Genomic DNA, 27,170 nt, shown 5'->3' with positions numbered 1-27,170 from the left:
TATCGTATGCCTCTACGAATATAAACACAATATTTCGTCCCTCTGAGCTCTGACACGGAGATCACCAGGAGCGGTTAATTCACGTTTCTACGAAAAGGGCCGGGACTGGTGCATGTTCGCTAACTGGCTATGAAACGATGACGCGACGCCAACTAAATCCGCAACGCTGAATATTGGTTTTGTGTTTCAGTTCAGACCGGTGGAACGCACCGAATCGATATACTATATCAGCATTAAAAAGCAAGCTGGCGACGGGAGAATGCATGCGGCGGTCCATTAACTCGCTAAACTTGTAATCCATTAACACCCTACATGCTTTTTTTGGCCCTAGTACGGGGTAGTTCCACTAGAATGCAGGTAACTTGAGTTATTTCTCTGACCCACTCTGCACGCTTCCTATCTCTTAATGTTACCCCTACCATTTTACGTTCCATAGCCTTCTGCGTTGTCCTCAAGTTAAGTAGAACCCTCTTTGTTAGCATCCACGTTTCAGCCCCATAGGTCTATACAGGTAAGATGCAACTGTTTTATACTTTCCTCTTGAACGATACCGATAAGTTGCTAGTCATTACCTGCAAGTGCTAGCCAAATGCCCTCCATCCCAATCTTATTCTTTTTGTTATTTTCTTTTCATGGTCCGGGTCTGCGGTTACTACCTGTCCTAAGTAGACATATTCGCCTACTACTTCCAGTACTTCGCTACCTAATGTAAACTGCTGTTCCTTCCCGAGGCTGTTGAACATTACCTTAGTCTTCTGCATATTGATTTTCAGGCCTACCTTTCTACTTTTCCTGTCTAGGTCATCAATCATTATTTGAAGTTCATCCCCTGAGTTGCTTAGCAAGGTAATGTCCTCAGCAAATCGCAGATTACTGAGGTATTCTTCATCTACCCTTATCCCTAACTGCTCCCATTCAAAGTCTCTGAATACTTCCTCTAAGCAAGCTGTGAATAGTACTGGGGAGATTGTGTCTCCTTGCCTAACCCCTTTCTTTATGGGAATTTTGTTACTTTCTTTATGCAAAACTATGGTTGCTGTGCAGCCACTGTATATATCTTCCAGCACTTTCACGTACGGCTCGTCTACCCCCTGATTTCGCAATGCCTGCATCACCGCCGAGGTTTCAACCGAGTCAAGTGCTTTTTCGTAATCAATGAATGCCATGTATGAGGGCTGGTTATATTCCGAGCATTTTTCTATCACCTGATTGATGGTATGGATATGATCGATAGTAGAGTACCGTTTCCGAAAACCTGCTTGATCATTTGCTTGATTGCAGTCTAAGGTTGTCCTGATTCTATTAGCGATTACCTTAGTAAATACCTTATACGTAACAGACAGTAAGCTGATTGGTCTGTACTCCAAAGTCTCAAAGAAAAGCCGTCATGGAAGAAGCGCGCCTTTGATATTTTTAAAAGGTACTAGAACGTCTGTTGCATATCATATTTTTCCCTGTGTCGAAGACCAGTCCTATACTCTTGCTTTTACGCTTCACCAGATCTATATGACCTTACAACCCCCATCTATATATATATATATATATATATATATATATTCTTTACAACTGCCCTATAAAGCTCCTCGCATTTGTGTCCTCCTTCCAGCTTGATATTCTTAATCGCTAGTGCAATGCGTGGCGCGCTCGCAGAAATTTGCGCCGTCAAGCGCACCAAATGGTTAATGCGCACAAACAAACCATCTTGAACATATCTGCCTGCTGCTGCAACGGGGCCGGCGTCAGTGCGAGCGAAAATTCACGGACATAGCTGAATGCTGATTGCTCGGTAGGACGTGTGACGTCACGATACCAATGACATGGCAGGAGCTGCCAACACGGGCTCGTCATATGAGGTGGGAGGGTGATGTAAAAAAAAACGAATCTTGTAGGACCCTTGGGCGATAAGACACGGTACTCCTATAGGTCATGTAGACACCTCAATACGTCTTGACCCATGCATGCGTGCGTGCGGATGAATGACGGGCGTATGGATCCGCTGAAATGTAAAAGCAGATGGATTGACTGACCATGGGACTGATATAATATAGTGAAACAAGCACTTAGAGATATCACCCAAACGAGACATACGAGTCGATTTAAAGGTTCACAATATATTTGGTTCCCATTCATCATATTTCTTGAGATCACTCTTCCACAATCCAGACAAGGCGCACCCATTACAAAGGGTAAAACGATAAAAAAAATGATAGATTTCACAGTTATAGTGCATGTTTGCATTTCAACACGTAAGGACTGGATTACCCACATTACTCCGCCATAGGTAAGATGTCAGTCTCAAAATGAACTGTTTTTTTTTTCTTTTTCCTGGCGCCTCGGTTGCTTAATCTGCTGTAAAATGAGTGTGCAGGATTCGAGAATCCTTCGTCCAGCTCGAGGCATGCGTCTATTTAAAGCCATAATGAATTCGGGAGAGCTTTTAATCTGAGTAGGTCAAGCTTTCAACCCTGAAGTGACCACCGGCAGGCTCCGGACTGTCGGCGACTATATGATGTACGAAGGTAGGTTTGTCATCACGCATGCTCAGAGAGTTTGGAGGCAAATAATCACCAACGGATTGCACTGCAGTAAGTACCAAATGAGACCAGTATATATCTTTGCCCGTGAAGAAATTACACAGCCCTTCACCACTGAGCACGTGCAAAAAAAAAAAAAAAAAAAAAAGCGTTAGCTTTTCAGGTCTCTGGAAGGGCGCCACGAGGGCGCGCGCTCAGGCGACCATTTAGGGTTGCTCCTTCCTCCGGCTCGATCCGGATAGGGCGGCGCAGGGTGAAAGACAAAACAAAGCGAGCGGGGAATGGAGGTGAGCGAAGAGGGCGGAAGTGGCCCAAAGCTGGGGTTTCCGATCGCGGGGTGGCCACGCGTGGCGCTGGACCGGATGTCCTGCCTGCAGCACGAGGGGCAACACCGCGCCATCTCCAGTTACCATGACAACCCTGCCCAGGCTGCTGCTGCTTGCCTGCCACAAGGTTTCGCCTGAAATTTTGGTCCATGCAGGGAGTCGCGGAAATGCAGCCGCACGTAAAAGCAATTAGATCCGGAAGCAGTCGCCGCCAGCGTCAGCACAAAACCAGTTGTAGCGGTTAGAAGAGCGAATTGTTATCTCCACAAAATGGCTGGGGAAAGACAAAACGCTTGCATGAGATGTGTCTTGCGTTTGCGGTCAATGGGGACGCGGGTATTATGCCGATGACAGTAGGTGAGTTTAATTTGGAATTTATTAAGTACACGCTTCGCACTACTAAGACAGAAAGCCGTGAGAATGCGTTTACACGCAGGATACACTCATAAAACAAATAAAAAATTCCGAGAGCCACTGTGGAATCTACACTGCAGAAATGCGAAAGCGTGAGTGTTGCTGCTGCACACAGTGCACCACGTTAGCTCTCATTATCATTATCAACTAAACGCACTGTCATTATCATTGCCGCTGTCATCATTGTCATTATGACTAATTGCAGGGTCATTGTCATCGCTACTATCATCCTCAGGGTGGAGAAGGATAATTATGATGTGCGTTTCCCGATCCCGGGCGCGGGATGGTGGTTCGATTCCCGGTGAAGACAGGATTTTTATTACATTTCTGATCCCGTCATCATGACGTCATTAAATTGACAGCTATAGTGTGACGGAACGAACGCCGACGGTATGAGTCATTAAAGGCTTCTGCCTTAAAAAAATCACTCTCTCGCGCCAGGCACGGCTGTTACAGCCCTTTATACTCTAAGAATGGCTCCAGGGCCGGATTAAGGAAAGTGGGGTCTCGGGCTGAGCACGTATACCCCCCCCCCCCTCCTCTCCCTTTTTTTTTCTCGGCCCATCCCCACTTCCATACCACACTTGTGCAATGTACCAGGTTTCCTTCGTCCTGCACAAAACTAAAAAAAAGAAAATATCAAGATATGATCATTCTGATCAGTGCTAGAGTGATGCATTAGTTTGCAACGCACAGAGCACAAGCGCAGCCATTAACAATCAGACGAGGAGGTAACAAATAAGGCATTAGTCCGAGACTGACTCTGACACGGCCTATTATCCTCTCCTAAAGCGGGAGAAAAGAAATGGTAGAACAAATTATTTAAGAGACGTCAGACGATGGTGGTGGCCGCAGAAAGTGATTTTCCTTCTTATCTAATCTATTGTTCAAGTTGCCTTTTTTTTTTTTCGATGTTGTTCACCGCCACAGGACGGAAGGATTGACAAGAAATTAAACCAATAAAACGTCTTCTGCAATTGCTAAGCAAGTGGAGAGCACCTCGCCAGAAAGGGATCGCCCAGAGTGTTGGGGAATTGCTGTTTTTGCATCTCGACAATGTCACTCAATTGTAAACAAAGTCAGATTAAGTCTCCCCGCTCTGGTTTTTCTCTTCATACCTGTTGCTCAAAGTTTCGTTATTTGTAGTTTATATATGAAGCAGGACAGAATAAATGGGCCTCTCTCCTCCTACCTCGAGTCCCTGGACTGCAGCCTCCTTAGCCCTCTTAATCCTGCGCTGGATAGCTCGTGTATTGAAAAAAAAAAAAAAAAATATATATATATATATATATATATATATATATATATATATATATATATATATATATATATATATATATATCCCCAAATATACACGCTGACCTAGATATGGCGCCTTTTGACCTGAAGCCTCTTACAGTCACGTTGAGATGGATACCTGGTCATTCAGGGATTGCTGGAAATGAGCTGTGTAATCAGCTCGCCCACGAAACTATTAACCGAGCTCCAGCGATCCTCTGGTCCAGCCCATCGTTGTGTGACGAGGGTCTTCTGATCGGGAAAGCCATATCGCAATCCTACCTAGAATTCAGGCAGGAGCTCGCCAAATTCTCTCTGCCCCACACCCGCGTCTCTCTGTTTCCCAGGCTCATACCCTTCGCAAAATTCAAACAAACACACTCAGAGTCATTACACCAGCGAGACTGTACCTATATCGTTTCCGCTCTGATCCGTCGTGCCCCAACTGCCCTGAGCTTTATGCGGATCTTGCACACTGCCTCTTCTACTGTCCAGTCGCCGTCCAATCTCCTTTCTTATCTCCTCCCTCATCCCCAGTCCTCTCCTGGCATACCTGGCTGGCTTCTCCTTACGAAGAGGACCAGCTCGGCCTGGTGTGGCAGGCGAACTTCATTTTGAGCAGTTGATTTCTGCTCTAAAATAATGTGTTTTTACTACTACTACTACTGCCGCGGCGACCTTAAAACCTGTTTTCAGCTCTCGCGGCGGCTCGAGCGGCGAAAATTTTCGCTCTGTCGCTGCCACTCGCCGCCTAGTTCGCTTAATCGCTTGCATGTGAAGCAGCCTTATATGCGAACTATAATGTTTACTGGGGCACACTAGACGACGAACGAGGTACTGGCGCTACAAAAGGCACTGCGCCTGCACGTTTAAATCTGAGACATGGGTCGACATCAGCATCTTCGATCGTGACACTTTCCAACCGAACTCTCGCTAACGATAAAAAAAAAAGAAAAAAAAAAAGCGTTTTTAACGGTGGACAGCACGACGGATGGACGCCTCGGTCTATTGCACACTCTACGCACGTACTTCGCGAAATCGCGCGCGGGAGAGAATCGGTCTTCTTTCGAAAAGGTTATTGTGCGCCGGCGCCATATCGCAGACATGTCAGCACGTACCGACACCGCACGCACACAGAGACACGAGGGCCGGAGGTCGAGATGAAAGGTACCGCACTGATCCCGCTCAAACAATAAGGCGCGTCAGGGCAGCCCGCAGCGGCGGCCGCCCACGCAGCCGGAAATGAAAGCAGCCTCTCTTGCCGCTTTAAAGCCCGCCGGCCTGTGGGATTAATTCGCCCTGGTAAAGGTAAACTGGGGCGCCAGAGCCGCTGCTTCCTCGCGGCGTCCGCATGGCCCGATGGACGGAAGTGTTCAGCCAGCCGGAAGTGTATTCCTGGCTGGGAACACGCCGAGAAGATGCTTCACGTAATGCACACTGAGCCCTGCATGCCCCAGCGGCGGGCTCCACTCCGGACTTCCCAAATTTAAGCCCCTATTTGCATAACGCCCAGCTCTTAAAGCCCGTGCGCCGCTTCTGTCGAGCGCCCAGTCACGTGACAAGCATTGCTCTCCCTTTTTCCCCAGACGTTCCATGATCGCGTGGCTTGGCGTGCGGGGGGAGAAGCCGGCCCCGCGAGCTTTCTGAGGTCTCATTTGCATGTCAACGAGCCTCGCTTATTAACTGCGCCTCAGAACGTGCCACTTTGTAGGGGGCAGCAGCCACGGCCTGTTTACCTTTCCCTTGTCAAATGAGCGGTTTCATCCTCCGGTCTTCGGGCGCCGACACGTCTGAGAGGTGGGGCGACCCGTGGCCGAGATAAACTCGAGGAAATCTCGTCACACCTGACGTCTCGTCGGCAGCGCTTGGGTCAGCTTTCTCGACGGCGGGGTGGCTAATTATATATGGATTGTTTGGTTTGGTTTGTAGGGTTTAAAGTCCTAAAGCGACTCGGGCTATGAGAGACGCCGTAGTGGAGGGCTCCAGAAATTTCGACCACCCGGGGTTTTTTTAACGTGCACTGACATCGCACAGCACTCGGGCACCTTGCTTTTCGCCTCCACCGAAAAGCGGCCGCCGCCCCCCCCCCCCCACCCCCACACACCCACACACAGGGTGTCCAAGCTAACTACAGCCAAGGGATAAAAGAATAAAACATTTGAGGTAGGCCAGAAAAACCACTTGTATACAGCTGCCAGCCATCTGGCGCACCATAGAATTTTTTTTTATTTTGCAATTAACTAATTAATAGTTAAACTATTTTTCCAATTTACTAATTATTGCCTTCAGACAATAAAGGTGATTTGCAAAGTTGGAGAGCACCTTCTGAAAGCCCCATTTCATTTATTTCGAAGTCTAACGTGCATCTTTTTTCCAAGCTCTAAAGAAAGCCCCCGAAATAAAAAACACATATCACATGATTGACGCATTCGCGCGCCACGATTGTGGTGCTCTCAATCGTGGTTTGAGTGAACGAAATAAGCTGCGGCCGTGACTTGACAGCTCAGTTCCAATGGTAGGCTGACACGTTGGCGATGGTTGCAACGTGTAAGCCTAGAACGTAGGGGATCACTTCTTATATATATATATATATATATATATATATATATATATATATATATATATATATATATATATATATATATATATATATATATATATATATATATATATATTTGTAGTTGATATTGAGCAGAATTAGTCCTGTAATTACTTCAGTTAGAAAGATCATTAAACACAAAGTTTCGGCGCGTTGTTTTTCTTTCCACTATATGAATACAAAAAAAAAAAAAAAGATATTCCCTATGCTAACCTTGGACTGTGGGCCCTTTTCATTATATATATATATAGTACGTAAAAATAGGCTTGCGAACAGAAGGCTCCGGCCTTCGTCAGCCTCTGCCAGCCAATCCTGTTATGTAGTCTCGAAATGAAAAAGAAAGGGAGAAAGAATTGGCGCGAAACTTCTCCGGCATTTGATGTCATGTATGTTGCACGACAGGATGTCAATGGTTGCCTGCCCAAACAGAGCGGCGACCAGGGAACCAGGAATATCACAAATCGCCCAAGGCGCTAACCACCGCGACTGCTCGCACGCGGCCTGTGGCCGGTCCTGTGGCCACGAACAAGGCCGAAGGCAGGCGGTAAGGCTCAGGCACAGGCGCAGCCGGAATGCGCGTCATAACTCCATCCCGGGCACAGCGACTTATAGGACGCGGAACGTGCCAGCGGAAAAGCGCGCGGTGGACCATGAGCCTCCATGAGAGCGAAGGAAGAGACCCCCCCCTCCCCCCCGTGTGTGCATTTCCTACGGAAAATAGCGGGGAGCCTGCCAGCGCCATCTATCAGGACGCAGGCGTCATTCCTTCCCGGAGCTTGCGTTCCACTCGGCTGTTCATTCTCTTCATGCTAGCCGCCGTATGTTTTCTTTTTTTTTTTTTTCTCGGTCGACGCATTCCCCCCAAAGAGTTCGAATCGGTCGGTGCGCTGGCTCTGCTCCGTTTACTTTTCTTTTCTACCACCTCCTCCCGTTCGCGATCCCTTCTTATTTCCAGCCTGGTTGCGCTAGCGGCCGCGCCGCAGCCTCCCCCTCGCCAGAACTTACCCGAGCGCCATTAATTTCCCAAAGAGCAGGCGTCCACAAGTACGTATACGCTATTTGCTTTCGCGCGCACCCGCCCTGTCCGGAAAGCGCGAAAAAGAAAAAGAAAGAAGGCCGACAAGGCGCGAAAGAGAAAGTGCGAGAAACAACTGCACCTCTCGACAGAAAGCGGGTGGAGCGAAAGACGTCCAGAAAGACGGACGTCCCCGAATGTGAAACACATCAGCCCGAAAAAGGAAGAGAAGGCCAGAGGAAGAGAGAGAGAGAGCCCGACACGAACGACATTTCAAGTTTCCTCTCCCGCTGCGCCTTCCGCAGCCTTCTCACGACTGCTTCACCCTCCATGCTCCCTCCTCCCGCTTTTTCCCGCCGCTGTTCATCACATGCCCGCAAGACACAGCGGGAGCGTGTTCGCAGAAACAAAACAAGACTAAAAATAAGACGAGACACAGCCCGTGCTCTGACGCACACAAGCTTCATAGACACGCTGGCACACACGGGAGCCGTTAAAAAAAAAAAAAAAAAAAAAAAACAAGAAAAAAGAAAAAAAAAAAACGGAAAACTGAAAAGTTGGGGCGATGGAGGAGGACAGCCAAGTCTTCCAGAGCGGAGGGTAGATGAAAATTATGGGTGATGCATTTTGGGAGACTATTTTGACTCCTCTCCGCGACTTGACGGCGATTAGAAAGCCACAAACTATTCGGACACCAAGCAAGCCGTTGAGGTGAACGGTTCGGACAGCATGCCTTCTTAATTTGTTAAAGAGCGGCTCGCCTACTCCCTTGCGCCCAGCCTGTATGTTTTGTTTTATTGCAGGGGCAGTAGTGCAAACGATTTTCTCCGGGGTCTCTTGCAGGAGCGGCGCAACGAAGAATGAAGAAGGTACGGAGGTGCACAGAAAATGTCTAGAGACACAGCTTGAGATTCGAACTAGAGACTCACCCGCCAAGCGCATTTTCTGTAGCATGATTCTTTTACCACAAAGGAATACAATCCCACGGAGAGGCATTTATGTACTGTTAACATTCCCTCTGAATCAGAGTGAGTGGCACGTGCCACCTTGCAGATTAACTTCAGGTGGCTGCTTCAAGTGACGGACGAGTGCTTGACCCTCATGCGGACAAGTATCACGAAGCTGCCCATGGACGCCTGTTACGTCACAATGCACGGCATGGCACACGTGAGCTTTCTCTACGTCTTCGCCAGCACAGAAGCAAGATGGTAAAAAATGGCCCAAGTTTAACCCTGCTAAACCTAGTTAGGCGAAGCGATATTGTGGTTTTGCTTGGCTTTGCTTTGGTTAGGCTTAGGTTTAGACATCGGCAGACGTGGTTTTTCAGCGATTAAATTGCTCAGATTATGGAGTCGGGGACGCCGTCTACTACGAGGAGGAACACGTGATGCTGTATCTGCCGTCAAAGGTCATGATGAAAGGTCAAATGTGAAGTGGTGGTACACGAATGGGTAAGCTGTATAGCCACACTGTGACCTCTGGATCGTTGAAGGTCAAGCGTCCAGACAGGCTGACCTTGACTGATATATGGCGTAGTGAAGCTTTCGCTTCAAAAAGCATCGGGTGCACAGTGATATCAGCACCAGGGTTAGCAATCAGATGGAGAGGTCCAAGAGCAACCAGCAACGCAAGGCGTTAATGCCCCCGTTGGAGGCGGTGTGACCCGCGTACAAAGAGAACCACCGCACGCAGTGTGTTGACGAGGAAGATCTATCGCACCTGGCGTAGACTCCAACCCGGACTAACCATTCATGCCGACTAACTAACGCCAAGACCGAGTGATGCAAGCACCGCAGCGGCCGTCGCTGCACGAGGGCGTCAGCAGTAGCGCAGCCAACGGCCAGCAACATGCGGTGGACACCTTCATCGGTGGACACCTTCACTACGATGAAGGTGCGGGGCCGTATGCAATGAGCACCACCATGCGCAGGGTATGGATAAAAATGACGATGTTGCAAGGCGTCGAACCCAAGCAGCATGGGGTGTCCAAGCTGCATATATACTTTTCTCTACCATTAGGGACGGAACCTTTGCTTCGGTGGTGCTCGGCCAAAAAATTATGAGGGACACTTAAGCTCCGCCTTTAAGTGTATCACGCGATAGCATAGGCTACTGGCCCACATATAAAGCCTCGCTCTAACAAAGCCGTACATGATGTGCCTGCGTGGGTACGACGTGAATGCAATGGTCCCGGCAGGCTGATAGCGATATCTCCCTTCCCTATGAAAGGAAGGGCCCGAGCTCTCCTGCCAGACGTAACGTAAGGCACGTCCACTCAGTGCGCTGCCATGTCAGCTGCCAGTGCCATGCTCGTGATTTTTCGCTCACAATGGCGAAGCCGTATTTTCTGGTGAACGAGGGCCGCTATCGAGTTAAAAGCGGTGGCTTGGCGTCAGGTCTTTGTGGTGTTCCAATAAATGGAGCAACTGCAATAATGTCCTCCGTTGCGCTGTCGAAGGAAGTATCCAGTTCCATTCAATGGTGAGCCAGCGAATCTTCCAGAAGGTCCAGCGGATTCCCAGAGCTTTCACTAGACCAAAGACTCTAGTTACAACTTTTTTCTCGTGCATCGCGCTGAGCTCGAACTGGAACTCCAGAACTGCATGTATCAAAGGTAGGCACCCTTTTCCTCAGTAACTAGCGGGACTTCGGCTTCAGTGAAAAACAAGTATCAGTTTCAGGCGCCTCTGTCGAGCACGCTGTAAGGAAGCAAGGCCTAGCGGCAGCGTAACGTACATTGGATGACTTCAGCTGAACGCGCACTTCGAGACGCAGCGCAGAGTGGAACGAGCCTTTTTAATTCCTTCCTTCGCCAGACCCTCTGAGCGGTTGTGCACGTTTTTTTTTTGTTTTTTTTTTTCTTTCTTTCTTTCTTTTTTTTTTAGTGATTAAGGCTTAAAGATTAAGGTGATTATTCGGACATTAACATTTTTCTGATACGAGATTTACCACCGAAAAAAAAATTGTACCGAAAATTCCTTCCAAGTTAGGAAAAAGGGCAATAAAATTTAACGGCAAAAATGTCACGTCAAAATTCTGTCAGAATTTCTGTTAGCCCTCATTTATTTATTTTTCCTTGTGGTAAGTCGTTTTTTTTTTCTTTTTCATCAGGTCTTTTGTCTTTCACAATTTGCTGTTCAAGTTGAACCCTTAAACAATTTTATTGGGTCCTAAAGGAGGAGGACGAAGATGAGGAGGAAAGGCAAGGAGGTTAACCCGTAAAAGCAACCGGTTTGCTACCCTGCACTGGGGAAATGAAGGAGGTCCTAAAGGTTTTGTACCGTGGTTTGGAAACAATTTTTGGTGGCAATAATAAACCCTTTCAAGCCTTTCAAACGCCAACACGATCCTGGGGTAAGGTGACAAACACACTCTTCCCTCTCTAACTACGTTCTTTCCTGCATAAAAAGAAAAACCGCGAATTTAGATTGAGCAAGGCTTGAGCGAACCAAGACCAGAAGCGGGCTTTCTGAACACATGGCAGAGAAAGCTTCATCACAAGGCCAGTTGCAAAGCCACCTCTGTTTTCGAACCACTGTTCCACCCATAACGAGAAATGGGAGTTTTGAAGTTGCATAGAGGAGCTGCCGTGAAAAGTCGATAATTATTCGGGCGGGCGGCAATCTCGTGAAAATTTGGCAACTAGCCCGCAGTGATACGCATCGTAAGTTTACAAATGCCTTCATTTTGACACTAGCAATCTGCCTCACGCAATTTTAAGCCGAATCTGAAGCCTTGTGGTTACCTTATAATCGTACGCTACGAACAGGCAAGGAAAAAAAAAAAAAAAAGAGCGAGCACGGCAGCGTACAAATCAGAATAGCGTGGGTTATTACGCGAGTGCGCGATAGAACACCACCGCTTGGTAACCGGATGATTAATTAACACGCACGTAGCCACAGCGGCTGCAAACCGGACCTGAGTTACGCCTCCCGCTCCATCTAAGGCCTGAAAATTGCGCACGCAGCCTGAACGGTCACGCACTGCTAGCCTCTTCCCCTCCATCTTTTGTTCTTCTTTGCGGTGCAGCCTACCCCGAAAACACACGCGGGGGGTCAAGTGAAGTATTGGGAGTTATTAGGCCAAACTTTGCCGAGTTAGCTAACCCAGCGTAAAGCATAACGTTTTGATACTAAGGGGAATAGACAAGTACTTGAAGCATGAGCCTTACACAGGTTTAAATATCACCGCCGCAATACTATAGCTTGTGAAAGAACACTATTCTACTTTTTCCGTAACATGCGTCGATTGCAACAGTAGTGCCCTTCAAGACATACTTGTTCACTCTGATTGTGATAAAAACGGCAACCAAAACAGTGAAGGCGTTTCTGGCTCTTTGTTGTACAATGATGGCAACACTTCGCAAGGCGAAATGTACGGGATGGGATTTTGCAACTTTTTCCCCATTCCTTTTTTTTTTTTTTTTTTTTCATCTGTGTTCGCAGTAAAGGTGAGCCCCAACTGAAGTGTCGGAGCAGGGTACCTGATGCTGCTTGCCATCTGTCTATCAGTGTCACAAGCAACGAAAATCAATACGAGACGGCCAACAAAATTAATCGAAAAAAATATTCTTCTAGAAAAAAAAAATAATAAGGATAAAAAACATCCGAGACTGCACCTACCATTGTCGGCAGTGCTTTAGATAGCGAAAGCGCGTCTGGTTCTCATATCCTACGCATGCATAATGGAAGGAAAGACAAAAGCCATCGAGGAGCGGAAGCGTGACGAAGCGTGCCTGAACTGGAGGGTGCATGCTGCTAAGGACGAAGAGGCTTTATTTGTACACGCTGATGCGGCGGCTGTAATTTCGTTCGCCTACGTTGCCCCGCCGGTGCACTGCCGGTACAGAAAAGTTGGCCGGTACTGGCGAAACGATGCTCCCTACAAGCGGAGGCACAAGAGCGGCCGAGGGCTGCTCGCAAGCCAATCGCCGTGCGCGTTTCTCGGCTTCGCGCGCGCGAGCTGAGCAGAAACAAAACCCGGGACGGGTAAGTAATGGCGCGAAAGAGAGACGAGCTGGCGCATTAATCACGCCTCCTGTTGCCGGCCATTTTGCCCTCCCCCTTTTGCGCCTATCGCCACCGCCGCGTGCGCGCACGCTGTAGTAGTGTACGAGTGATTTCGTCAGGCGGGAGGCGATCGGTTACCGCCGCCTCCGGCCACACGCACCGTTCCGATGCTTATGGCTGCGCGGTCATCGGGGATTTAGCGTTTTGTTTTTCTTGGCGGTAAGTAACGGTGCCTCGACGCGCCTCACTACATCCGCCTTGATTAATAAGTGCTCCAGACAGGCCTCATCGCACATCTCCGATAAAATGCTAAAAAAGAGAAGAAAGAACCGGAAGAAAAGGGAAGGAACCAAAATTAACATCATGCAAACAGCCCCTCTGTATACGGCGTGCAGAGAGGGGAAGTCAGCGCCCCGGAAATAATCATATCGTGTCTGTCTTTAGGCCGCTGATTTAATGTCTCCACGCACGAATATGACAGTCAAGAAACTTTCTCCTCGCACGGCAAAGGTACAGTGTGAACGGAAGAGTTGCATTTGCAGCATAACCATACGTATGCAGGCAAATGCTATAAATTCGTCCACTTTAAAAAGAAGCCTGTCACCATGACGCCTCTGCTAAATGTACCGAACGGGCGGTTTCTTTGCTGTGCGTTTGCTAGCAAACACTACGTGAACGCCAGCGAAGCCCACGAACTTTTTCTCCATACCAAGCTAAGAAAAGGGAGGGGGGGGGGGGATGCGACTGAGTATCCCAGAGACACTCTTCAAGGGCCCTATCCACGTGTTGTCTCGAGCAAAGGCCGCGGTACCAGTTCCAGACACGCGATGCCTCAAAACCGGAGGTTCCCAAGTTGCCAGGTGACGGCCGCGGACGGCTTATCGCCGCTGAGATATGTATATGCATGAGCAAACAGTGCGCCAACCCGAGGTCGGCGGATGAGGGTGCGAAGGAGGAGCAGCGCGATGACGACAAGGGTACACTGCGCGTGCGCACTGCCCTGACTTGATATGAAGGGCGCGCACATCCAAGCGTGAAACGTGAAAGTACGGCTCGCTTTATTGACCCACGAAACTCAATTTTACGGCCCCAGCGAACATCATTCAGACAGCTCCGCGCCGCCCTGGTCTCCGGCGTTGTTTTATATAACAGTGTATGCAGCTTAACTGAGCCGCGTGGCGCCGCATTCCCTTTCTGCCACCATTCGGCGGGGACTGCTCGAGGAATCAAGAAGCGACGTCGTCGCTGCAAAAGGACTCTGCACGACAGGCTTCTTTTTACGCCTTCTGCTGGATCCCCCTCTCTAGTCACCCGGGCTTTCCAAGTGGAAATGAATAGACAATGCCTGCTGCGCCCGATTCGGTCGGGGCTCACGCAATCCCGACGTTTACTACTGCGCGTTTCATTAGGCGCGCTCGGGCCGGGCGCAACTCGAAGCGCGCGCCGCGGGTCCAGATTAATTGAGAAATGTTGACGCCGGGTCCGCGGGCGCCTGTCGCGTTTGCGGCTGCCGAGGCGGCGGGCAGACCGTGCGCCAAGCACCGCCGAGCCGCCCAGTGACTATAAATTACGGCGTCGTTTTTCATCGCCGCGGGAAGTGAGCGCGCCGCCGCCTTACGAATTTCGACTAAAAGGAATTGAGGCGCAAAAGTGCAAAGCGTGAGTGCGGCAAGAGGTATTACTAGAGTATCAGTTAGTGACGGCTAAAAATATGTTCGGCGAGTAAGTCTTTCGCCGCAACAAAATATATATATATATATATATATATATATATATATATATATATATATAATGTGAAGAAAAAAAGCCAACAGTCGGCGAGGCCAAGGAAAGCATTGGGGATTGTACTTTGTCTTTTTTTTTTAATTTTTACTTCGATAATTACAAAAATTGGTAATGTAATGTAAAACACAAACTTTTTTCCTTCTACTTTGTGTTTAATTATCTTTCCCCAGATTACATTACTAATTTATGCGATTATCGAAGTAAAGATTTAAAAAAAAGACAAAGTACAATCCCCAATGCTTTCCTTGGCCTCGCCGTCTGTTAGCTTCACACACACACACACACACACACACACACACACACACACACACACACACACACACACACACACACACACACACACACACACACACACACACACACACACACACACACACACACACACACACACACACACACACACACACACACACACACACACACACACACACACACACACACACACACACACACACACACACACACACACACACACACACACACACACACACACACACACACACGCACGCACGCACGCACACACACACACGCACGCACGCACGCACGCACGCGCGCACACACACACACACACACACACACACACACACACACACACACACACACACACACACACACACATTTAAGTCATAATAATCTTTACGGATCGCAAGCACTTTACATTTGTTTAACTTTTTTTTTTCTTCACTATAATTCATTTCCCCGTGTCGGCTCCATTATTAGCCCTTTCGGGAGGAAAGCTCCAAGTTGTGTTCGCTTTCTTAAGCTGTGCAGCTATTATCTATGGCTTTTAAATGCGCAGGTCGCGTCCTCAGCGGAACCCCGAAGGTTGACGTGCTGCTTGAACGTGTAATCAGCAAGGCCACTCTTATTCCGCTTCGCAGTCGGAAATAAGCACTATCGTTGCTGAGGCCGAAACGTCAACAGAGAGCGCGCTTCTTAAGCGTATCTATAACACACACACCGCAGTCCGGGTGAAGGGAATGTAATTGCTACACTGCCGCGTCGTGTTCTTCCTCCAGTACTCCAGTTTAGCGCGTTTAAAGGGCGCGCATATGCCTCTGCACGAATGAAGAGCGGGGGTGTTTTAAGGTGGACTTTCACGGAAATAAACGGAGCGCAATAAACGCGTCGAAAAGTGCACGAAGACCTCGGAACTCAGCAACGATAACGAAAGAAAAAGATAAACGCACGAATAAATGAAAGAGAGACTGGGAAGTGCGAAAGAGTGGGGAGGGGGGGGGGGGGGGGGGGGGGGGGCTCGCGATCAATAATAACCGAGGAGACGTCCGCTCTTTATCTTACCCCGCAAATCCCGTCACCGCACTCTTGAGCACGTTCCAGCTTGCGAGGAAGATGCTCCTGGGGTTTTGTATTTTGACTGCGCCCGATTCCTCTGCCAGAGAGCGCAGACAAGTGTGCTTAAAATGGCGACGCACCGTCGCGCCGATGGGGCCTTCCCGTACATCGCATTAGCAAGGGCGCGCTTATGACACACAACACTGGCCCCTCTGCAATCAAAGCTCAATGCCGCCGTCAAACGAGGAGGAAGGAAATTCAACAGTTACAACAGCCCGCGTACGAAATCGGCTCGTTTTGCGGCAGAACACCACACGTATCGAAGAGGAAACGATTCACTAGCAATATAACGAGATGTTTACCCTCTTGTGCATAATGCCTCGGTTCTTTCTCTGCCTCCTCTTTTTTGTTTTGTTTTCATCTATCATTTAGAAAGCGTTTCTTCTTTTTTTCCCCTCTTGTTTTGTAGCTTCGGAAGGAAGCCCAGTTTCGTGATAAACTGTCTTTTTATTATATATATACCTTTTTCATCTCTCTTTTCATAATATATTCAGGCGGACTAAAAAATACATCTATCTGTGCACCCAGAAAATCGTAGCTTAAAACTGATTCCGAATGAAGCCCGTGCGAACCGTTATTAAAAAACAGAGCTGTAAGCCCGGTGACACTGCTACTGAACTTAGCTGAAGTGACAAATGACGAGGACTTTTCGTGTAATGGCCCCCTCTATACTACGAGATAACGGGACGGGAAGAACCTGTTAACAGAAGCCACTCTGAATGGAAAAGTAAACGCCAATGATTAAACAGCCAGTTGCAGTCAAGCAAAAGTTGATCCGTTAACATAGGCTGTAGACAAGCGAATACTTCGGCAGATGCATTTGATACATGCATGCAAGAATAGGACATACTCTATAAACTTGAACAACGCCGCATTTTTTTTTTTCAAGTCATGCAGGGATACTAGTGACGGTACTAAAATAATAAATAGAGCCGTTATTGAGTAAGACAGTTATCTAATGAATTCCATGATGAAGGTAAATTTGAAAGTAAAAGGACTGACAGATGCACGCATATGCGATGATTGCGAGACACACAGGTGACATTAGGGGCTATAGAGATACTAGAGAAATAATACCGAGCGTTTAAATAAGCCAAGATTAACCATTCTAATTAAACTGAAGTTTACGACCACATCGTTAAAGGAAATGGACGATATAACGTGGGTAGGCCAAATGACAATTAGGTGCGCTAGCCCGTTGAGTTTCACCTCGGTTTCGCTTTCAAGGCTCAGTTTTCACGGATAAGAGGGCTGCAGACATTGATCTGTGAACTCAGTGAATGGGGGCCTTTAGTGGCAGCGCATTATAAAATTTTGGGGCCGCTTAACGCAACCTTAAGAAAGCGATAACGGTTTGTTCTGAATCCGTTGCGCACTGATCAGAAAGTTGAAGACGCCATGCCAAGCACAGCGCGAGAGAGTGGCGGTAAAAATGTGAAGTACTCTGGCTACGGACGATGGCGATAGTATACTCTAATGCAGTCGCCAGCGACGACGCTGACCTGCCGCCGCGCTATCCAAACTCACTTGCGGGCATAAAGTGTTTTGTTTCTACTTTAAGGTCAAGAAGGATTCGACAAAGAAAAATGAGCGAAATCGCTCACTGCAGGTTCCAGGGCTAGCTCACTAATAGAAAGATTTATAATGAAAAGAGGCACACGGCCGTCAGATTCATTCAAGTTACAAACATAATTTTTCACGTCTCTCAACAGGTGTCCCGCTTTTAAAGCTTTTGGGCTTTTAAAGAGCAGAAGAGCCTCTTAATCTCTGCACATGAGAAAAAGGCTAACTTCTTTAGTTCACTTTCCGCAATTTTAAACGGACAGCATAGTGAACGAACTTTCAGGTACGGGATTTTTTTTTTCTTATTTTCTTTCAAGCGTGCGCTGGCCCCGAACAACGCGGCAGAGCGAAAGCATTACCTGCACTCCATGACATGGTTCATCATTGCAGCAGCGAGGCTTACCTGAAAATCAGAAACAAAAATACCAATATGAGAAACGATTCAAACAAATCACATTAAAATACCATGGCAAACAAAGTAGAGTCCCGAACAAAAGTGAAGAGACCAAGCCAAAAATTACGTGACGGGCAGACACGACAATTGCTTGCTAGAACGCGGCTGTGAAAATCCTGTGAAAATCTGCTACGCTTGAGACGAAAGCCGAGATATATGCTTCAAGTCGAACAAGTATTACTTCGTCATACGGTAAATCCGTGAATGAGGAATTTTAGACAATACCCCATTGTTTGTTAAATTGCCCACAAGGCATCACTGGTCATCTAATGCTTGATATTGTAAACCAGTGGTACATTAAATAAGGGATGAAATCACAACATTTTTCGCAAGTAAAATTGCTTCGCACTTCAATGTCGTTCAGCTTGTTGTTTACGCTCTCGTGCAGGAAATGCGGCAAGAACACGACTCGCCGTTGAAAAGTATTGCCCAAAATTCACCTCGCCTTTCTGCCATGCAATGAATAACACATCGTACCCATAAAATTGTTCCGAGCACTTAGCCAAATTTGCAGTTGTTTCAATAGGGAACCGTTTTCCCACGCATCAAAGGGTGTACGTTCGAAAATGGTAGACCATACTTTTCAGCACAGGCTGGGAACCAGAGGAAATCGTTTTATCTTACAGTCGTCCTAACCGCGCTGGGTCATCCCGAGACAGATTGATCTCGTAACAAGTGGAGCATATCCATCTTGTCCACTATCTCCCCATTGAGCGGAACAGTCCCAAAACAGCAGACACTTTCACAAGGTTCTCTACAGCTGGGGATAGAGCAACCGCACAAACGCTATCCGGTCAAAAGAGATAGATGCCAGCACCGAAGGGCTCCATGAATTAGTCGATATGCATGCCGGCCGGTATCGCCTTCCCGCGCCAGAACAATCGGTCTCGCACGCCCCTCCGAATCCACTTCTCTGCGCAGCAGCAGGGCGAAGGGTGAAGCCCACCGCGTAGACGCGCACGGAAGACAGTTTGATGGCTTATCTCGGCTCGCCGCATTTGACTCACAAAGCGCGCCCATTTCGGTGAGCATGGAGCAATCTGATGAAGTTTCCGGCCGCTCTAGTCCCCGCTTCTGCGAGACACCCTGGTCATTCACTGAGCCCCCCCCCCCCCCCCCAAAAAAAAAAAGGGGGGGGGGGGGGGCACCACCGCACGACAGAAAGAGCAGATACGGGTGGGGGAGAGGCTGGCGCCACTCCAACTGAATATTTGATGCGCCATTAGGACCACGGCCGGGTGGCTGACACCGGCCCCAGGGCCGCAGCGGCTGGCCAGGGTCCTAGCCCTTGAGAAAAGGCTGCTCCGGGCCGCATTAACCCACATTTAAAGTTGCGTGACTCCACAGCCTTGGCATTTTCTCGCGAGGCCGGACGGAGGAAAGGCCCTTTGTCAGAACATCCATCAAAATTCATTACCGAAACAGCATCGTGGATCCAGCGACGGGCCAACCAGATAAATCTCGCTCGGGCGGCCAGCCCGATGCTAGGGGAGGAGCCCGCTTTCCGCCCGGCAAATGACGCGAAGATGTCGCGAGTAATCCGTCGCCACGCGGCCGATGCGCGACACGAGCAGCGGCAGGTGCGTGCCCGCCGGGCAGCTCAAGGGAGGTCCCCGTTGTGCACTCTGCCAGCCCCGCTTCTCAGGTCGTCAGTGCGTTGGCGCAAGAGGCCGCACTGTGAAGGGGCTCCTTGCGTCTACGGACGCCGTTACCTTTCGGCGTGACATCCAAGGGAGCTAGGGAGACTCGCTGACTGACAACTTACTAACAAAAGCTAACTATAGCTAGCTAACTATACTAACAGGTTATTGTACGTAAGTTACAAGAATCGATTACAGTGAACCTCCGGCCATGACCGCTATTCTGATTGCAAAGACCCCAAAGTTCCTTCATTCAGGCGACAAGTTTGAGAGGTCCATACCAAATGGAAAGTAAGGAAGGTGGTCTCGCCCAGTAATGATGGTACGAAGCCCTGAGACACCGAAAGCAACGCTTTCAGTCGGCAATATATGCTATCTTCAATTTATTTTCGCATGCTTTTAGCAACCCCATAAAGGCATAACATAGAAGTCACTGGCTTTCAACTTTATATTCATTCACCGAAAGCTCTTTCGGCTACTGTTGCGATCATTGTATTTCTCCGATCACCTTTATCCGCAAGGAGAAAGGAGAAGTGCAAGTTACGTGAACGTGCACCGATGGGGCACAAACAAGTATTAACAGGAGACGAACTCTCGTTGTGTGCCATACTGGTGCCATTTTCAGAGCCTTATTTCCGAGCCTAATTGCTTCCTGGGAGAAAACTCTCAATACGCGGGATGTCTTATCTGAGTTATGAAACGCCGCGCTGCCGTTACGCAACTTCTGGACAAATTCATCGCGGAAGGGCAAGTAACGCAATGTGACCGCACTGTACATAAAAACGCAGAACACCGCGAAGATGACGCTCTATACTGCGGACGGGTTTGTGAACCCGCGCACCGGCGAATCTCGCGACGCGTTGATATCAGACGTTCTCGTGATACAGAATGATAGGCTCGTTCCGCGTGTACGGGCCCTTTTGGAGGCCCGCCCCAGATTCCCCTCCTACTGTGCACACTTTTGTTTCCTCACTTTGTTTCTCCCCCCTCCTAAAGTGTGCCGCTAATTTTTCCCCAACCGTTCGCAGAAACGAACGTCGCGATAAGACAGCAACGCTTTCCCATCCATCCAAACCTCCTCCATCTCACTTTTTTTCACCTCCACCCTCACCTCCTGAGGCGCTAATGCTTCTTATCTCACTGCACGAAACTTGGCAACCGTGAAATCGAGCCAGCGTGCGCCGACAAATTACGGCAACAAAAAAGTCTTGATACCGCGAGTTCTCCGCTACCGACAGTAATGAGGAAGAAAAATGACCCCACAACAAATCTGCAGGAAGGAAATATTTAACTGCGTGCGAAGGCATGCCCCGCCGCAGCGTCCCGGGCGGAGGAGAAGAAAAAAAAATTACACGAGGTAAAGAGGAAAGCGCGTATTACAGGCGGGTGGGCACGTAAAACACACTTTTCTATCGCGCAGCTCGTCTTCGCTCCTTCGATAAGAAAAAGAAGAAAAGAAGCGACAAGAACGGAAGCATGAAGAGCGAATAAAAAGCTCCCATTTAAATGCGCATAGAAGGCCTGTTAATTTTCAACGCATGACTTCGTAGACGGCGGCACGTGTCCGTTCGTATCTTCATGTTCCCTCTACGCTCAGACAGAAAACGTGAAGGATAAAGAAAAGGAAGAACGTTGCGATGTGAGGGACACTTAAAAAGGAAGAGGAAGAGCACGGACAGGGCCGAAAAATAGCCACGTTGAAGAAAACGGAAGGCAAGGCAGATAACGGGCCAGAAAAAAAGTGGATGGAAAGCAACGCGGGAAGAGAGAGAGAAAGAGGGTATTTTAGAATATGCGCCCCCTGTAGTGCATGCACGCCCCGGCGATGGTAGCAAAGAGCAGGAGGAGGTGAGGGAGGGGGGAAGAGGTTTGAGAGAGGATTGCGCTGCTCCTCTGTGTGCGGCTATTGTTTATTTCGGCCTCGTTGCGTTCGTTTGTCTCTGCTCTTGGTGTCCAAGCGAAGGCGCTTGACAATTTCTTTTTTCTTTTGTTCTTTTTTCAGAGGAGGGGGGGGGTATGGGTCTCTTTCGCGAGCCCTGGCGCGGCTTTTATGGCGGCGGCAACGGCACGCATCTATACATGTCGGCGCAGCGGCGGAGTGAGCTTGGGGTGGCTCGGCGCCCTGCAAGAGAGCCGAGATAACGGACGGATCAATCGACGGAGAGAGGACAAGAGAGAGCCATACCCTCAATGGGAACGGTGTGTAACCCACAAGATGTGCCTGGAATGCCGCCTGCAGAGGAAGAGGTATTATATATACACAGTGTATTGCCGAAGATAACGTTGCGGCGCCGATCGGCCCTCTCTGCGCGTACGTATACTCCACGGCAGCTGGTTCAGGCGCCCGGGGAAGCTCCAAGACTTCCCTTCGCACACCAACAGCTTGTAGCCGTTGTACATTTTAACTCGAGTAAAACAGCGCTAGGGGAGAAGAAACACGTGAACGACAGACACATCGTTCACGTGCTTCGTCTCCCCTAGCGCTGTTCTACTCGATTCTTAAGCATGTACCAACCAGCCCGTATTTGCCCTCTTCTGGAATACATTTTAACTCTATGCAAAGCAACGATGCCTGGTGTAAATCTACGGAACCAGAAGAAAGCCAAGTGAACATTTCCTGCACAGCAAGATAATGGATCGCAATAAAACTCTGTAATGTTTCAATATGCCACACATGCATGATGAACCCACGTACTAACGCTAGTTCCAGCACACAAGACCACAGAGTCGCTAAAAATAGTACTGCATGGCGGTTTGAAACTGGCATAAAACATGGTAACATGCGGGCGAGGAAGGTATTAAAGAAGATCGCCGTTAGAAAAAAAAAAAGAAAAAAAAAAGCTCTCTAAGAGAAAAAAAAAAAAACTGTTGGATGCCCAGCTTTACAAGTCAATTTCCAAGTCGGGCACGCTCAAGTCCACACTGGTTCTGAACCAAAGTATAACTATTACAGCAGAAAGTTTCAGAACGAAGCATATTAAATCGGATTTAGCTCAACTAGCGAAAATATGCAGCATGAGATCATGTATGCGTCGCCTGTATGTTTTCTTGTCGTTTAGAATGGATCGTCAAACTTACATTTAACAAGTCAGATTCGCGCTTTCCTTCCCAGGAAAACCATTCTTTTCTTTCATTTCTTCTTCGTTTTAATTTTCTTTTTTTTTTTTTTTACGAATTAGCACGCATTTGTTTGTTTTTTCTGTCACCGTTCGCCGAAAAATGCACAGGCGCGAGTCGTGGTGCAGCTGTCTTCAGACAAACCGCACCGCGTGCGGTTTGACCTCTATAAATAACTTTCGCTAGTCGCTACTCCGCGCAGCCGAGAAACAACATTTCCAAGGAGCTGGTTTTAAGCGGCAGACTTGTGCGTTCCTTTCGTGCGCGGTGAAGATCCACCGAGAGAGAGCAAGACAGGCTCGGGCCCAAAAGAAGCGAGCCGCGCACCCACCCTGAAGTAGAAGCTAAGCCGTCCGCGGCAGAACGGAGGAGAGAGGGCATGCAAGCAGCAGCAGCAGCAATGACGGCGGCGGCGGAGTGTGTCACTCCGAGAGGCACCTCCGCCACGCTGGCTGCGGAGGAGAGACGGCGTTCCATTGTAAAAACGCGGCGGCTCCTCGCCGCACCAAGGCCAGCCTCCTCCGAGACGCAACCGGCGCGCGTGCGGCATAATGGAACGCATTCAGATACAATCTGACCTTAGCCGGAGCACGCCAACGAATCTGCGGAGCCAGCTCTTGCCTGCCACTTTTGCTGTCTAGTCGACCGCACTTGTCGACATTCGCGCTAGGAGGAGGAGGCCCGGGAGTGGAGAAAGTTAAAAAAGGTGCTACGCCACCAAGCACAAAGCAAAGCGCGCAGCCGACAGAGGGCGGTTACGCAAGCGGGGCGAGCCAGGTATGCGGGTGGGGAGGGAGTCGGCTGATGGGAGAGGAGGGCCCGGAGGCGGGACCGCCAGAATAAATTGACACATTCCCACAAGAGATGCGTGTCGGTTAGTATAAGACTATAAATGACGCTGACACGCGTGTTCGCGCGTGGAGCCCTGCCTGCAGGCGGCTGGGTGCGCTCCTTCTTAATTGTTTCTCGCCTCGTTGCTTCGTTGCTGCCACCCATTTACTGCTAAGCGGCACTCGCTTCAAGGCTGCGAATGCAAAACACCCGCGCAGGAGGGAAACGAAAAACTGCCTTGCGTGCGCGCAGGATGGCCGGAAAACGTCAATTGAGAGGGGCCGAGGCGCTCGAAGTTTGCACCGAAAGCGGTGGCATAGACTCATTTGAAGAGGTCTCGTTTGCTCGCACCGATTGCTGTTCTCAACTTGAAATGTTTAGCCGAACAGGAAAAGCTTGCTCTCATAAACACACACACACACACACACACACACACACACACACACACACACACACACACACACACACACACACACACACACACACACACACACACACACACACACACACACACACACACACACACACACACACACACACACACACACACACACACACACACACACACACACACACACACACACACACACATACATACATACATACATACATACATACATACATACATACATACATACATACATACATACATACATACATACATACATACATACATACATACATACATACATACATACATACATACATACATACACACACACATACATACATACGACTGGTGTACCTTGTGCCTACTGCGACTATCGATCCTGTCACGAGCGGACTAAAGGCTTTCAACAAAACTTTGGCATGCATTATCCTCACGAAACTACAAGGGTACGTGACCTCGTGAATATTAAGGCAGTTTGTGAGCGAGCTCTCTTTGGAAGGGGTTCGCATGCGCTAATACTTTTTCCTCTCCTTTTGTAACTCGGTTACGGCTGTGGTATCGGGTCCCGTACAAGAAGAGACTCGCGGCCGAGCTATCTGCTCTATCGATTTAATTACAGCCTTATAGCTTAAGGAACAGTGCGCATTTCGTCTCCCGGTGTCAGAACACGCCTCAAAAACCAGCGGTACTGTCTACGTGCGCGCACTACAAACGAAGCTATACAATGAAAGCCTGAAAAAACTTACAGAAGCCAGAAGAGTGAAAATGCGACAAGAAATCGCACTTGAAACCGAGGGTAGTAAAAAGACGGCTTTAGGAGTTTCGGAAACATTAGCGCGGTCTTCGATACGATCGGCTCACCTAATGACAGATCTTTTATAACCCGCTGCGTGCATATCAAAGAGGCAGAGAACATATACCCCGCAGGGTATGCGTTCCCAAACTCGTTGCCAGCACGAAGAAATGTGCCGACCTGTGGGAAACTGCGAAGCAGATAAGGCATGAATGAGAGGAAAAAGTAACAAAACAGGGAAAGGAAAGAACGTCCTCGAGAAAAACTTTATTAATTTCCGGATATGACAGGTGCAACAGAGAGTGACTAACACGCCAATACAGGCCTAAGCAGTTACGTGAGCAGCATGTGTGATCCGCAAAGCTTTACGACAATTTATGATAAAAACTTCCTGTAGGCGTTCGGTCATCACGAGGAGACCAACCAGTTTTGTACACCACGGCTGGCTCCGTTCGAGAGCGCAAAGGCAGCCCATGTGTCGAAAGAAGTGAGCTTTGGGCGCAAGAATGGAAATAAGTCGGAGGCTCTGCTGCGCAAGAGCGAAGATTTCTTTTTAAAATTAAAATCATTAAAATCCGACTCCTCGCGAAGCGTTTCTATTCAACCGAGAGAATAGGATAATCGTGTGCTGGTGTGTTTCGACACATGTATGACCGGTGCGACAGATGATGGTCGATTTTACTAAAGTAGAGGCATATTCACGGCTCTTTTTTTCTTGAAGCGCAATAAAGAAAAAAAAAAAGGGGGGGGGGGGGGGGTTAGCGACGCGAGAATTATACAGCGTGACTACGCTATGTGGCCAGATTTTCAATCCACGCAGAAAACGTGGGTGAAAGTGGCCCGTCCCTTTGAAACAAACGCAAGAGCCTATCTAATGAGCATTTAGTGATAATTTATTATTTATTTATTTTACAAATGGTCAGTGCGCAGCGCGTTAACTGCGGACAGAACACTGCAGCTTCAGATACCGGCTCTTCACGCATGACAAACAGGTTCTGCGCTCTCGCTGTGTATATACCCGCAAGCGGATGCGACAGCGACTCTCGACCTCCCGTTCACGGCGAGTCAGAGCAGACCGCATGCATCCGGTCACGCAACGGTGTGCAGTGCAGACTCGCGTAAGACTATTTGCGCAGCCTGCGGCTCAAACAAAAAAAAAAAAAAAAAAGCCGACGATTACGTTACTTTCTAAAGCGAAATTTGAGCGCAGCTCACATCAGCTCTTTCAGCTGTTCGATAGATTGAGGCAAAAAATTCGAGCAAGGCATGTATGTACAATTACAGACAACGTTTAGGCAGGCGGTTCGCAGTGCATGGCGAACGGCGGCGGCTATTCGTTTCGGCTCGGGCGGTGCACATATCGAGATCCGCCGCCACCGATCCGGTGCTCTGATTGCCGCCAAGCAGCGGCGAACTGCGGATCTAGTTACGAGGGGCGACGGCGACGCGAAACGAAGGAGCTGCGCTCTAAAAATGCTGTCGGCTACATATGACGGTGAAGTTCCGCAGCGAGTTCCTGCCCATCACTTCGGCGCCGCGTCGCAACGAATAGGCGAGCGAAGTGGTTTCGACGCCCTCGGCGAGCATCAAAAGTAGCACCGTGTGCAAGACTCGGGGCGGCGCATCGGGCCGAGAATTAAGTTGGCATTAATGCGGGCGCCGCTACACACAAGGCGCCGGGGAACTGCAGGTCTTCCCCGTGGCACTCGCGAAGAGGGGGTCGCACTCGCCGCGCATAGTCCGACAATCGATCACGCGGCCTCGGATCACGACCCGCGGCGCGTCGCCAACGCGTTGTACGCCCGAAGTGGATCTCCTCACCGAGGCGCTCGTCTTTATGCACCGAGAGGAGATGGATCGGCGGCGCGAGACTCCTGGGGTGCTCATCTATGCAGGCCGCCCGCGCATGTCTGGCCGCTTGTATACACGGCCGCACGCACTCCCCGCAGGCCTCGGCGAACATAACAGGCCCCCGCCCGACAGCTCGCCTGATTAGAAACGACCGCCACTGCAAAAAACCTACGGCTAAAAGCATGCAGGAAATACACGAAAGCGGCGGGTAGGC

The 27,170-nt window shown here is 49.0% G+C and overlaps 1 protein-coding gene across 4 annotated transcripts in view; it reads right to left on the bottom strand.

Annotated features, from left to right (window-relative positions):
* LOC146206052 (Krueppel-like factor 6) overlaps positions 1-27,170 on the bottom strand; it is a 363,425-nt gene that overhangs the window by 55,650 nt on the left and 280,605 nt on the right. The window contains exon 2 of one of the 4 annotated variants that reach the window (XM_084590708.1): positions 18,239-18,282. The exons of the other annotated variants lie outside the window; for them this stretch is intronic. Coding sequence (XP_084446834.1) covers positions 18,239-18,282 — 44 coding nt within the window. The remainder of the gene's footprint in view (positions 1-18,238; positions 18,283-27,170) is intronic. 4 annotated transcript variants of the gene reach the window in all.

Source organism: Amblyomma maculatum, chromosome 1 (assembly GCF_055883805.1).
Source record: "Amblyomma maculatum isolate TAMU_Amacu chromosome 1, ASM5588380v1, whole genome shotgun sequence".
NCBI classification, from domain to species: domain Eukaryota; kingdom Metazoa; phylum Arthropoda; class Arachnida; order Ixodida; family Ixodidae; genus Amblyomma; species Amblyomma maculatum.
This window is presented reverse-complemented; position numbering and strand designations above follow the sequence as displayed.